The sequence below is a fragment of the Tetrahymena thermophila genome, assembly GCF_000189635.1.
Source record: "Tetrahymena thermophila SB210 genomic scaffold scf_8254814, whole genome shotgun sequence".
NCBI lineage: Eukaryota > Ciliophora > Oligohymenophorea > Hymenostomatida > Tetrahymenidae > Tetrahymena > Tetrahymena thermophila.
Genome location: NW_002476570.1, coordinates 480,143 through 494,919, shown reverse-complemented (window position 1 = coordinate 494,919; position 14,777 = coordinate 480,143). Strand labels below are relative to the sequence as shown.

The 14,777-nt window shown below is 23.7% G+C and overlaps 3 protein-coding genes across 3 annotated transcripts; 1 reads left to right on the top strand and 2 right to left on the bottom strand. All coding sequences in view use genetic code 6, as the record gives it.

The window, feature by feature from the left end:
- Positions 1–1,225: 1,225 nt before the first annotated feature.
- Positions 1,226–2,524, bottom strand: TTHERM_00414420 (monomeric sarcosine oxidase; the record flags this gene model as incomplete). Its single annotated transcript, XM_001007207.1, has 1 exon — positions 1,226–2,524. The coding sequence occupies one exon, from the start codon at positions 2,522–2,524 to the stop codon at positions 1,226–1,228; it is 1,299 nt and encodes a 432-aa protein (XP_001007207.1).
- Positions 2,525–4,436: 1,912 nt separating this feature from the next.
- On the top strand, positions 4,437–10,096 carry TTHERM_00414440 (enoyl-CoA hydratase/isomerase; the record flags this gene model as incomplete). The annotated part of the gene is made up of 15 exons (XM_001007209.2): positions 4,437–4,477; positions 4,710–4,800; positions 4,949–5,017; positions 5,099–5,143; positions 5,324–5,411; positions 5,479–5,576; positions 5,636–6,061; positions 6,149–7,438; positions 7,532–7,753; positions 7,814–8,206; positions 8,265–8,786; positions 8,850–9,188; positions 9,246–9,350; positions 9,411–9,539; positions 9,599–10,096. 15 exons carry the CDS (start codon positions 4,437–4,439, stop codon positions 10,094–10,096), a joined length of 4,356 nt encoding a protein of 1,451 aa, XP_001007209.2.
- A 1,734-nt stretch (positions 10,097–11,830) lies between these two features.
- TTHERM_000414439 (cyclic nucleotide-binding domain protein) lies at positions 11,831–14,727 on the bottom strand (the record flags this gene model as incomplete). The annotated part of the gene is made up of 8 exons (XM_012795423.1): positions 11,831–12,249; positions 12,296–12,665; positions 12,732–12,784; positions 12,834–13,632; positions 13,688–14,283; positions 14,338–14,530; positions 14,591–14,660; positions 14,726–14,727. Coding segments are annotated over 8 exons (2,502 nt in total).
- Between the last annotated feature and the right edge of the window lie 50 nt (positions 14,728–14,777).

The following is a 14,777-nucleotide window of genomic DNA, read 5'->3' as shown; positions in this document are numbered from 1 at the left end:
ATAAGCAATAGATTATGAGCATGCAAAATAACATATATTTATTTTCTTACAAAATTTTTATATTACAGTTAAAATACATTCATGCATACATACATAGTTTGTTTTGAAATATTATTAAGTATTTATATTAGATGTATTAGATAAGCTTATTGAAATTTTATCATTTATAAATAAGATAAATAATTTACAATAAAAAATATCTTTCAATTTATTTTTTGTATTTTATGAAATAGTTTATTATTCAAAAGAAAATGAATTTTAAAAAGAGAAAAATAAAAGTTATTGTAAAATTAAAATACACTGTATACTCTAAAATAAAAACAATTTGTAATAGATAAATTCATTATTTGAAGTATATGTATGGTTAAAATAATTTTTTTTTAAATTTATTAACATTTTTGATTTATTTATTTTTTATTTTTATGTTAGTATCTAAAAAATTTTTTAAAATACATTCAATTTTTTTAATTTTTTCAAATTAAATGTATTGATTTAAAGTTAATCGAACTTCAATCTGATCTTTTAAATTTTAATCTAAGAAATGAAATCTATCGAATATTTGATACATAGATAATATTATTTAATTTTATTAGTCGATAATCTGTAATTGATTATCTAGAATTTACAAAATTCAAAAATGTAAATTTGTAATAGATAAATTCATTATTTGAAGTATATGTATGGTTAAAATAATTTTTTTTTGAATTTATTAATATTTTTGATTTATTTATTTTTAATATTTATGTTAGTACCTAAATAATTTTTTTGAAATTGATAAATACATTCAATTTTTTTAATTTTTTCAAATTAAATGTATAGATTTAGAGTTAATCAAACTTCAATCTGATCTTTTAAATTTTAATCTAAGAAATGAAATCTATCGAATATTTGATAAATAGATAATATTATTTAATTTAATTAGTCGATAATCTGTAATTGATTATCTAGAATTTACAAAATTCAAAAACGTAAAAGTGAATAAAATTAAAAAGATAATAGAACAGAACGTATTCCTCCTAACTAAGTATTTGGATAAAAAATTAAAAATTTTGACTATTACTAAATCAAAAGAACTTGAAATTGACCTTTATGTATAAACAAAACTATAAAAATTTATTTCATTAATATTTAAATCTTAATTTTTCTTAAGTGTTTGAAATATTTCATTTGCTTATCAACTTTTTGCTACATACATAGATAGATAGATGATACATATTTTATACTTTCACAATTTTGGGGTAGGGTTTTGGAAATATTTTGAAAATGGATTATAAGCTAAGTCTTATTTGATGAATAAATCACTCCATTATACATTTTGATTTTCAAAACGATTTAATCTAAACATGCTATATTAGTCTTCATGTCTGCCATGCTTGATCATTCTAGCAGCTAATCTACCTACACCACCACTGTATTTGAACCCATGAGCACTGCAAGGACTCAAATATAATATATTTTTGTCATTTGGATCAAAATCTATAATGAAGTTTTCATCAGGGGCCATTGTAACGAAGCACTCCTTCTCATCTATAACAGGCTATCTTCCAATGTTTGGTAGGAACTCTTTCATCATGTGAACTATCCTTGTTTTTTCTTGAGGTTCTACTGATCTAATAGGTCTATCTGGGCTTTAAGTGATATTGTTGTGCTGATTAGGAGAGAATCCAACTTTAATACCTGAACCTTGGTAGTTAGGGAAACCATAAACATAGTAAAGAGGATTTCTATCTACTTCATACATGAAGATAGGACAATGATCTAAGTCCATATTCACATTCTCTGGTACCTTAAACCAAAATAATTAAATCTTACGAATTTCAAGAGGAGCATTTATAATTTGAGTATTCCACATTCCACAAGAAAATACAATCTTCTTGGTTCTAAATTTACCACAGTCAGTCACTACTTCATAAACAGTTTCATGAACAGTTTTGCTACCTGGATCTTCCTTAGGAGGAGGGACAATTGAGTGCGATATGTAGCGAGTACCTGTTTGAACACGGCCACCATAACGCTTAACTCCTTATTCGACAAATGATTGAATGCAATTTTCAGGGAATAGTACACCTGCTTCTTAGTCATAAACACCTACGATGTCATCTTTACCTTATAGGTCAAATTAAGGATTTAATTGGTTTATTTGTTTAGAATTTAATATTTTTATAGGCAGATTCTTTGCTTTTGCTACATGTAAACATTATTTAACAAGATCAGAGTCTGGCTTACCCATAAAGAGACCTCCTGTTTGCTTGAATATAGGGCGATTAGCAATCTTTGAAAGTTCATCAAATGCTTCATAAGCCTCAGTAACTAAGTCAACGTAAACTGGGTGCTCAAATACCATTTTTCTTGTGATTCTTGTATCACCATGAGAGCTACCCTAGGTATGAGCTAATTCAAAACGCTCTAAACCTAAGACCTTCAAACCCTGTTTAGCTAAATGGAAGAACGTTGCTGAGCCATGGGCACCAAGACCTACAACTATAACATCATATAAAAAGTTGCTATTCTAAGGAGTGTTCATCTTATTTAATTTTAAAACTAGCAGTTTTCCTCTTTTTTTTAAATTTTGTTGGCTTTTTTGTAAATTTTTGATTAATTTTTTTAATAAAAGTTGATACCAATTTGGTGAAAGAGATACTCAATTATAAATAGGTTATTATCTAAGATTCTGGTTTTTTTAATGATGACCATTATCTATTTTTCTTTTATTAAATATTTTGAAATAACTATCTAATTTATTAGTTGAAAATTAGGAATGCTAGAAAGGTTGTCATCAGAAGTATAAACATATATGAATTATGAGATCATTTGTAGAAATCATCCCGTCATATAATATCTAAAAGTCATCAAGATAAAAAAAATATTCATTCTATATTTAACTTTAGGATGATAAATAAAGCAATTTATTAGTTAAATAAATATAAAACTTGTTTTTGGGGCATTCAATTTTGCTGATAAATTATTCTATCATAATACACCTTTATTTTTTTTTATAAACTTTAAAGGAAAATTTTATTTTCATTTTATTGGAAAGATAAAAGATTGATATTGACGTAGTTCGTCTATTTTTGTATCCTGTGGTCTAATTATCGAGAGGAAAAATTAAATTTGTTATAGAAAGAAACTTAAACAACTAAAAAATTTAAAATAACGAAAAAAGATAAAATTAAATAGTTAATAAAAAAACCAAATAAAAAATTAATAGAAATAGTTGTGATAAATAATATAAAGATTAAAAAATTAGTTGATTCGCACGAAATTTTATAAATTATCTAAAGTTATTGTTTAATATAAAAAAAATTCAGTTGTTTTTTGAATTCGCTCAAATAAATATTGTTATTTTAAAAATATATTTTTAATTAAATCTAGTTAAAGAAAATCTTCTTTATAATTATGGAAAAGATTTTGTTTATCTAATTTTGAAAAACAAACTTTAAGCATTCATTTTTATTGTCAAAAAAAATAATATATTTATATTAAAATAATCAAAATTATTCAAATTATTTTTAATTATCAATTTTATTTCAATAATAATTAAATTTTTATTTGATTCATAAAAAATTTAACATCAACAATCTAAAAAATATTTTAAACTTTATTTAAATATTAAATAATTTTAATATATTGAATTTTAATAAATAGATTAAATTTTATTCAGTTAATAAGCTTATAAAAAGTAAACAAATCTTTTTTTAATTTTAAAGAATTTTATAAATAAAAAAAATTTTTTTGCAAAATCTCTTTTCAAATATCAAAGTATGTATCAATCTTAAATTATTTATAATAAATTATATAGCTTGGCTTTTTAGAGATATAAAATAAATTTAATTTGTTCTTAGATATTTTCAAAATTTATTTAATTTAAAATTATTTTTATAAAATCACTTAAAAGATAAAAAAATTATTTAAGTATTCTTTTAAAAATATTATAAGTAAAATTATTTATAAAAATTTGAATTTCATAGAAATTAGACTTTATTTTAAAATTAGGGAGAAGAAAAGCTTTTAATTTTTAATAAAGATAAATAAAGTTTCTACATTTATTTAATTAAAAATTAATTATGGAGAAAAATCAAGAGAAAAAAATGAATGAAAATTAAATTCATAAAAATTTAGAATAATGTTTAAGAAGCTAATAAATATGTTTTTTTGTTTGTTTGTTTATTTATTTATTTGCTTGCTAGTTTGTTTGTTATTAATTTGTATGAAGAATATGACCACTCTTTATTTTGTTTATTTATTATCAAAAACATGCATATAACTCAAATAAATTAAAAGTGGGAACAAAAGTAAAAGAAAAAGAATCTAAAAAGAAAAGTTAAGAAAAATAAATTAAACAAAAAAGAAAGATTAGTATCTTAATAAAATACTGCAAATCAATATTCAATCGTAGTTTAATTAGGAGAATTTGTAAAAATAAAAGGTTTTGATAAATGTTCAAAGTAGCCAAGAATAAAAAATTACTAGCTTCAAGGTATTTTTTTGTTTGAATTTACAACAGAATTAAAACTTAAAAAAGTATACTTATATGGCGAATTTATATGCTAGAGTTGAGCCAACAGATTTCAATGTTGGATTGATTAAAGCCTTTTTTTATTAGTTCAAGACATGCCAAATTATTTTTTTGGAATTAAAGGCATAATAATTTAAATAATAGAAAAAAGAATACTTTAAGTTAAAATTATTTTTTTTAAATAAAATAATAGTGGACTTGCTTTGAAAAGCAGTTATAAAGTCTCTAACTCTACAGTTATCAATAATTTTGAGAGCAGAAGTTTTAAGAATAAAAAAAATTTGGTAAATAATAAACATATAAATTATTATTTTTGAGGATTTCTCTGGAAATTTGGCATTAATAGAGTGAAGCTGATTTATTAAAAATGAGCTTTAAACTGATAATAAACATTTTGTGAATATATTGTAAAATGAATTCTTTAAAAAATAGTATAATGTTGTTGCTAAGCGTTCAGGTGATGTTGCTTTCAGCTACTTGAATGGCGAGTATAAATAGAATGTAAAGATTTTTATCATTAATAAGATTTAAGCTTTTAAACAGTTAAGGAGAACTTTTTAATGTTTATTTTAATTATAATAGACTTTGGATACACATATGATAAAGGAAATCACTCGTTTTTTAGAAGTAAGTTAGTTATTTTAGTGTTGATTCAATTAGATTTATATAGAGTAGATAGATAAATGCATAAATTTAGATCTGATACAATGCAAAAAATATCTAGCAAAATAAATAATCATTTGTTTGTTTGTTTAAGATATTATATTTTCAAATATCTTTAATTAATTTATAATATCTACATAAAAGTCATATGAAATCGACTCTAGTATTAGAGCAGTATTTTTAGAAAATTCTAAGGAAGCTGGTGTTTTCTCTAAAGGAACAGACTTTAAATGTAAAACCTCTACACACTCATATTCCCAATCAGCATTCTTAAATATATTTTATTTGCATATATACAGTTTTAATGAAGAAGATTGCTGAAAAAGAACCTCATAAGGCATTCGATTATTTGCGTGAACTTTATGATTTCGCTATTTTCATTGGAAAATACAACAAAGTAATTATTAATTTAAGATAAAAGCGATTTAAATCACAAATTCTACTAATTTCAAAAAGCCTTTATTGATCAATATTAATGGACTTATAACTGGCTCAGCTGCAAGTATTTTTACAAGAGCTCCTTTTGCACTTGGTAGCAAAAATACTAAGTGGAGATTGAATGAAACTTCCTTAGGTTACATTCCTGATGCTGGTGCAAGCTACTACTTGAGCAGACTTAATATGGAATTAGGTACATTCTTAGCTTTAACCGGATGGTAAATTGATGGCTACGACTTGAGTAGATCTGGTATCGCTTTTGAAAGAATGTTTGCTACCCATTAAAATATTGAAGAAAATTGGAAAGTCGCCCATAAGAAGCACGATTAAGAAACTACTTCTGAAGATTTATATGGACTCAACAAATTCGTAGATTTAACTAAACAATTGTACTATAAAGAAACTTACTTCTCATAACTTAATGAAGAAGTATACAACAGAATCGTAATCAATTTATTTTAAATTATAAATAAATTAAATTAAAGAATAATTATTTAAATTTTTTAAATGTATTATTTTAATAAAAAAAAGCATAAACAAGGAGAAATTTATTATAGAAATGAAAACAAAAGATTAGCTATGGCTGAAATTTTATATAAGCATCAAATGCAAGATAGAGCTAATTTAGGATTCAAGGCAGATGATTTATTCAATAGATCTCACGAAATTTTAAATAGATTGCTCCACTATGAATAATGTGTCATGTTTGATTTAGGACTTGAAAATATTGAATTATAAACTAGTGGTACAGTTACTAGTCTTCCTCTTTTCACAATTGGAAGATGCTTCAGTGCCAACTCTATTGAAGAAATTATTGAAAGATTAAGAGAAGAAGATACTCATTTCTCTAGAGCTTGTATCAAGTCTCTTGAATCTAAATCTCCTTTAGCTTTGAAGCTTACCCTTAAACTTCTTAGAGAAGGTATCAACTCCTCTTGGAAGGAATGCTTCGAAAGAGAATTTAGAGTAGCTTGCCGTAGACTTCTTGATAATGAAGTTATGAGATGTATTTAATCCGAAATTGTTGAAGAAGCTAGAGGCTTCAAAGATTGGGACTACAAAGTACTTTCTTAAATCAGTAAAGATCAAGTTGAAAGTTACTTCAGACCTTTGGTTGAAGAAAAGAGATTTGAAGGTGTTTCTGAATATCAAGGTGACTTAAAAGAAAACTGCTTATATCCTACTAAAGACTTTTACAGAGATTACCCTGACACTGTCAGATATTACTTAAACTAAGACAACTTAAGAGATGCTTACCAAAGAAACTCTCAAATATATGATGTTGAAGAGTTCTTGTAAAGCCACAATATCAACAGCAAGAGTCCTGCAATTAATATTGCAGATCTTAGAGAAAAATTCTACCTCATGGAAAAGCTCAACAGAAAGAAAATTGAAAAGCTCAACCGTTTGAGCTAACTCAGTGGCAGCGAATTCAGCATCAAGAACTTCTATGAAGTTAGAAAGGCTGCTATTGATAACTTATTCTCCAACAAATAACTTGTTGAATAAAAAGTTGATGAATTTTCTGCTTAAGTTTTTGAAGATTTCAGAAATGAGCGTCTTTAATAAATTAAAAAGATTTCTCAAGTTGCAGCTGTTGAAAAGAAGGAAGATTTCTTTATGAAACTCCGTCAAAAGATTATTGATGAGAGATTAGTTGAATCTGATAAATTAGAAGAAATTACCATCAGAGATTATCCTGGTCTTCAATATCCTTTATTCTTCCCTTTTGATAACAAAGACAACATTATTGAAACACATAACCCATACGTTAAAACTCTCTTCAAGGACGTTTTGAATCAAATTAAAGTTGAATCAAGAGTAATAAATTATTATCATAATTAATCCATTACATTTTTTAAATAGATAGATTGATTTTATTTTAAATATTTAAATTTTATTAAATTTATTTAGGGCACTCTTGTTAAAAATTACAATTTCGATTTAAAAGAAATTGAAAGTATCATGGAAGAAAAGGAATTTGGAAAGAAACTAATTGATAGATTACATTTACAATATAGTGATAGAGTTAATTGGTTTAATAAGGCTAGAGAATAATATGAAATTAGATACGGAGACTACAGAGGAAATTTAGTTGATAAGTGGTACGAAAGACTCATTGAATCTGGATACAAGGTATGATTTTTTTTGAATTATTGATGTAAATTTAAAATAATAATATCAATAAATAAATAGGTTGATGGTATTAGAGAAATATTGTAAACTTAAACTAACGAATAAGTTAAATAAATTATTTAGAATAACGTAACTGATAATCTTAAGGATTACATTTATGAATTCTTATCAGATTTAAAAGTAAGCAAAAGTATCTTCGAAGAATCAGAAAATACTCAAAATTAATAATAACTTGCTGAAGAGGTTTTGAAGATTTCAAAGGAAGGAATCAACCAATATTCCAATTTAATTAGCTTAGAAAATGGATAAAAACATAACATCCAATCAAACTTTGCTCTCAAGCCTCATGAATAAGCTCTTGAACTCTTCAAGAAATACATTAATCATGATGAAGAATTAAAAGAAACTCTCACCATCCTCTTAGAATCTTAATAATCTAAGAGCAAGAACTCAGTAATAATTTAATTTAACAAATATCAAAATTTAAAATGTTTTTTAACTATCTATTTAGATCATTGAAAAAACTAGACAAGAAATGCTCAAGCTTTTGACTTAGATTGTCTAAAGTAAACTTGAACAAATTTATGGTAAAAATAACTATAAGAGTTGCTTAGTAACCGAAAATGGAGAAAAATATTACTAATTTGATCATGCTTTCATGTCCAGATTTGATAACTACATTACAGAAAACTTGGAATTCGATATCCAATAATATCTTTCAACTCACACATTATTCATGTTTGGTGCTTTAGGTCTCCAAAGATTAGAAAATCTTTTCAGAAGAATTTACAACGCTTCTAGAAAGGCTTAAAAGGGTGATCAAGAAAGCGCTTAAGAATCTGCTGCAAGCATCATTTAAATCTTAAAGGATTATGGTTTGGAAGTTAACTCCACAGAAGAATTGGAAGAATTTACCAATTATTTAAATAACTTGACTTCTACCTTTGCTAGTTTATATGTTGGTTATAAGAATCACCTCATTTTCTCTGAAGACAAAGCTTTAGAATTGTAAAATCGTACTAAATTTATTAAGGTAAAATAAAAAAATTACTTTTGATAAACAATTTATAATTTATTTTTTTTAATTTAATTATAGGAAAGAGAACAAGATGAATTGAGCTTTTCAAATTATGCCATTATGGCCTACGAATAAAAGGAAAAATTCATTGATTAATTAAGTGCTTTAGGTTCATAATTAGATGAAAAGGAATGTGAATTTAAGGTAGAATTCTCAGATTAAATTAAATCTGTATAGAGACTAGTTGAAAAGCCTTTAAGAGATGGAGAAAACAAAGAATAAAGAATTTAATTAATTAAATATTAACTCGAAAAACTCGATGACTTCAAACTCCCTAAGAAGCTTATTACTGGTTTTGTTCTTTATGCTGAAAAGCTTGATAGATTAACTTAAACTTCCATTCACGGAAAAGCTTATGTAAATTTTTAATTCTTATATTTATTTCTTAATTTAATCAATATTTTTAAAAAAAAGTATGTCCCTGAAAAACTTTAAATTGATCCTGAAGAGGCTCAAATTCCTGAAGTATTTGAAGATTTAGATTCTAGAATGACTGTTCAATAATGGTTAGATGCTAAAGTAATTTAATAATTAATCTTTAATATCTTCAATCTTTTATAAAACAAATTTAAAAAATAGTTAAAAATTTTTATCAGAAAAATCTTCAATGCTCGTTACTAATAAGAAAAGATATTGAATCACCACGATTTATTAATGCTTGATTACGAAATCAGTAAGTTCTTAATGCCTGAATCTCTTAAATAATCAGTAAATTATTATTAGATTTTGAAATTTTTGTTTATAAAAGTTAACATTTTAATAAATAGATGTACGAACAATTAGACAGAGATATGGAAACTTTGAGAATATGCAGAGAATACTAGGTTAGTGAAAGAAGCAAGGGTGAAGCTGAAATGCAAGAATTCTTAAAGAAAAAGCAAATGGAAGTTGGTAAAATTAGAAATCCTAAAGCTGTTGAAAAATTAAATGCCTTCCGTATTTGGAGAGAATAAAAATACGCAAACAGAGATCCTACCGCTGCTGAATTTGAATAAATAATGAAAATCGAAGGTGAATTAATATTAGAATCAACTCTTGCTCCCTATGGATAGATTGAAACAGATAAAGAAATAGAAAAGACTTATTTACATTTACTTGATATTCAAGATTTCTCTGATCTTGACACTACAAGAATTACTAAAGAAAAGACCCTCACTGAAGAATATAGATTATCTATTGATCATTTAAAGAACTCTATAGTTACTAAGAAGGGAGATCATTTATATGACGACATTAATCTTTTCATTAAGCAAATTTCAGTTTGATGCAATTATTTAACTTATATACAATCTAATATTTAAATAAACTTCTTAAAGCACTTTTAATGCTTCAACTTAATGTAAACTTAATTTTTAAATTTCTGTTTGTATGTCTAAAAACCATATCTTCATTTCCTAAATGTCAATTATTCGCACCTTAATGACTCCATTGGTTTATGCAATTTTATAAAATTGAAGCAAATTTTTTGAAATTAAAACTTACAAATTACTTACTTACTTACTTACTTACTTACTTTTTTATAAATGAAATTTAAATAATACAATAGATATATATTATCACAAAAAAACATTTAATATCATTTTATTATATTTAAAAATGACTGAAATGTTAAAATTTAAATATAGCTCTAATGATTTTAACAATTTTACCAAAAATTAAGGAATTAATTTTAAAGTATAAATCTTTAAATAAGATGAATTTTAAAAAATAAATATAATATATTCACTTTATAAAAAGATAGATCAAACTTATATTAAATAATATTTAATACAAAATTAAAAAATAAATATATGCTGTATAAAGCATATTGTATAATGATACATTAGTTAATAAAACTTATTATTGCATTAATAATTTTGGAACTTTGAATTCTTATTTATTGCTCATATATTCTTCTTTAATTCTAAAAATTTCTTTATTAGTTTTAATAATATTTAAAATTTTTCTTGCTAATAAAACAATATATAAAATATATTTTAATTTATCAATTTAAATTTATATTAATTTGGTCATATTATAAATTAAAAAAAATTATTATTATCAGTTTACTCAAGTTTAACCAAATTGGTTGGTAGGTAAAATACAAACTAACTATTTAACAAGGTGCTTAAAAAAAATTATAAAAATATCAAACCATAATCAACTATTCAGTCAATAGCTCATAGTAATTTGCTTTTTTTTGTTTCCTAAAAAAATTTTTAAAATAACTACTTTTATTTAAATTTACCTACCCTAGTTTTTATCAAAATTTTAGATGATAAGATATTTAGCATTATAGACAGATATTAATATAATGTTTATCCTTAAATATATTGATAAAATCGAAAGTAAAGTAGGTTTATATTAGATAGCATTTGGCAAGTAGTGATAAAATTAAACTTGACTTAGGTAACTTAATCAATTTTTTATAGAAATGTATTAAATAATAAAAATACTAGACTTAATTAATTAATTTAACTGGATAAAGTAATTATTTTAAAACTTTAATTAAGTTAAAACAAATAATTTAACTTTTTTTATCTTATATTTCTAATGACCATATCTTCAATAAAAAAATGAAAATAATTGACTCTAAAATTTGATACTAATTTTTTTTTAATTATTTAAACTATTCAAATTTCACTGGTATTAAAAAGTTAATCTAATATAGAAAAATTTTCATGAAAATTTAAATTTAAAATTAAATATGCTTAAAGAAATACAAATGCATAAAAATAAATAGGATATACAGATAATATCTATTAAATTAAAATAAATTTTGTTATCATTTTTAATTCTACTCTAGGAAATACAATTTTCTTTCAATTAAGCATTCTAGTAGAAGTTATAGTGAGTAAAATCTAAATTGAAACTAATTTAGCTAAATTTTACAATCAGATAGATACATTTGTTTATTAAATTAAATAAATAAATATCAATATAGATTTGGCTTTTTACAATTTAAAATATATTTTAGTTAATTTTTTGTTAAGTAAACTAATAAAATCATTTTTAATTATTCATTTTTTTCTTATTTTTAATATTGTTTTATATGCTGAAGAAGCTTTTTTAGGTGTGTAATATATTTTTGATAAAGTATTGTAATCAATAGATCTCAGATAAGATTCTTAATTATTTTGATTATCAGTATTTTCTAAGGAGCAATCAACTAATTTGCTTTATTCAATATTTTATCTACTAGATTAAAAGTTTCTCATTACTTTAATTAATTTTTTTGAGCTACTTGAGCTTCTAATCAATTTTCGCTTTGTTTCTTATTCAATAATATACTATTTTAGATTTTGGTTGGCTAAATTATTATTTTATTTATTATTTAGGTTATTCGATTAGAAGTTTTAACAGTCTACCTAATCAGGAATAGCTTTAAGATCTCTAACCATCTAATGTGCTTTTTCTAACAGGTTTTTATACTCTTGTTCTTTTAAATTTATTTTTAAAATAAAATAAAAAACAAAATTAAATACTTTTCTAAGCAGAAATGGCTCTTTGTTTATTTTGAGCTTCTGTTGGATTGTAAACTAAAACTTAATTAGAAAAGCTTAATGAAACTTTATTCCATGTTGAAATTTCCTTTATATCTGTATTCGAACCTTTTTATCTAATCATTTTTTAAAAAACTTTTTTAAAATTAGCTTTAATTGCTTGCTCCATGTTTCCATATAGTAATCTTGGTCTTTAAGATTCTTCTAAAGGTTATTTTCTTTTCACCAAAATTACTTCATTTTTATTATTATTATTTCCTTCCTCATAGCTTCCTGATCTATACTTTTAATTCTAAAGACTTTGCTTCATAATTTAAAATATGTTGGCATCATTACTTCTTATTTGCTTATCCTGATTAATTTAATATTTTTATTTAAAAATTATAAAATTTTAATAAATTTGACATAAAATATTTACTTAAAAGCTTAGATTAGCTTATGATTAAGCTCTCTAAATTGAATTTCTTTTTGCTTAACAGTAAAATTATTTAATTTTATAAACTATACAAATAAGATATACTTTCAGGATCTATGAATTGAACAACACTTTATTGATTTATCATTTGACTTTTATTTTCTTGATTATCTATCAGATTTTTATTTTCTTAGCCATCAATATTTTACGCAGATAATTTTAAATAGCTTTACTATGATTAAGAACGAGCCATTCTTTTGGCTTTAACATGTTAGGTATTTTACTTATAAGCATCCGTAAAAGAATTTATTTGAATAGGAATAGATGTTCTTGTAGTAAACTCACTTGTAGAAGCTATAGAAGAGTTTGTAATTTACTTAAGCTTTGACTCTTCACCTTGATTTTGCTCTAAATAAGCTTATTTTTTAGTAATTCTATAAGGTTATTAATGGTTTATAAATAATTTAGATGATTAAGATTATATTTTTGATCTGAGGTATTCCTTATGTTTAGAATTTTAATAGAAATAGTTCTGAAATTATGTTAATCTAAATTTAATGTCTTAAATCCTTTGCTGTAGAGATTTTTCTTTTATCTCTAATTGTTTTAAAATATATATTTTAGATGACTCTTCAAGCATAACTCTATATAAAAATTCATTTTTATCTATCCTAATAGCTATCCCATTTAACGAAGTACATTTTACACTAAAAGTTCTCTTAGTGCTGTTTTACAGAATATCTTCTTCTCCTACCATAGTTTTTTCTTCTAAAATACTGATTTTCATGTCTTTTTTAAATGTTTCATATTTATTTAAATGCTCATTCTCATCAAATATTTGTATTTCATCAGCTTCTAAATTCAATCCATCTATATTTTATTTTCTTGAAAACATCTTACTTTGCTAAGATATAAATAAACTACGTTACAAAAAGATATTTAAAATATTTATAAATTACCTCAAAATCTCCATTTCTGATAATGTAAATTGCATCTATTTTATCACCTTCTTGGAATATGTATTAGTCTTTTACATATTCTTTTCTTCTAGAGTTTAAGAAAAGGTTTTTTAATTGATTGATATTCCAAGAAATAAAATAAGGAAGATTTGAAAGATATTCCATTTCTTTATGAAGTTTCTCTTCTTCGAACTTTTTAAGAACATCTTTAAAGTCTTTTTTCCCTAAAATTGCAAAAATGCAATCCTCTAAACATTAAATAGTTGCTAGTCTAGGTTAGTTATTTAATAAAGCCATTTCACCAAATTAGCAGCCATCTCTAAGTACAGCAACTTAAAGCATTTATATTGATTTTTGCTTATTATGAGGTGTTTAGCCTTATTATATACTATTTTCTACAATCGATTTGCTGTTCTATTAATTACTGCTAAAGGAATTAGAATTATTTGCTTCCATTTCATTAATCATATTTTCGAGATTAGCATCAGTCACATTAATTTGATTTTTACTTGTATAAATATTTTGCTATCCAGGCATTTTTATAGACACCGAAACACTTCCATGCAATATCAAATAAAATTTTTAACCATATTCTCCTATATTAATATATTTAATTATTCAGCTAAAGTTATTTTTATGCATTTATATACCTATTTAAAATACTGTTTATCCTTTTTAGTACACTTCTAATTTCATACGTTTGCAACATTAAACGTGGATATCTGCCTAACCTGCTTAAATATAACCATCGAAAAATGGGAGTGATGAAGTACTTTCTATTAATTGTTGAATTTCTTGCTTTTTCCTACTGCTAGGTTCTTTATAAATTGTTTCAATGGCTATCTTGAAAAAAGTAATAAAAATTTTTAAAATCTGGAAATTTAAAGACAAAATGAAACTAACCTTCTTTTTCTTATCAGTAACTGTAGACAAAATATGTTGAATTATTTTTTGATCCTCCTGAGTATATTCCCTAAAATAGTTGATTTATGAAAAATATTTACTTTCAAATATAAAATATTAAGTGTTTTATAATACATTTTGTTTCTATCAATATACAAAATAGAGACAAAATCTGCTTATTACTAGG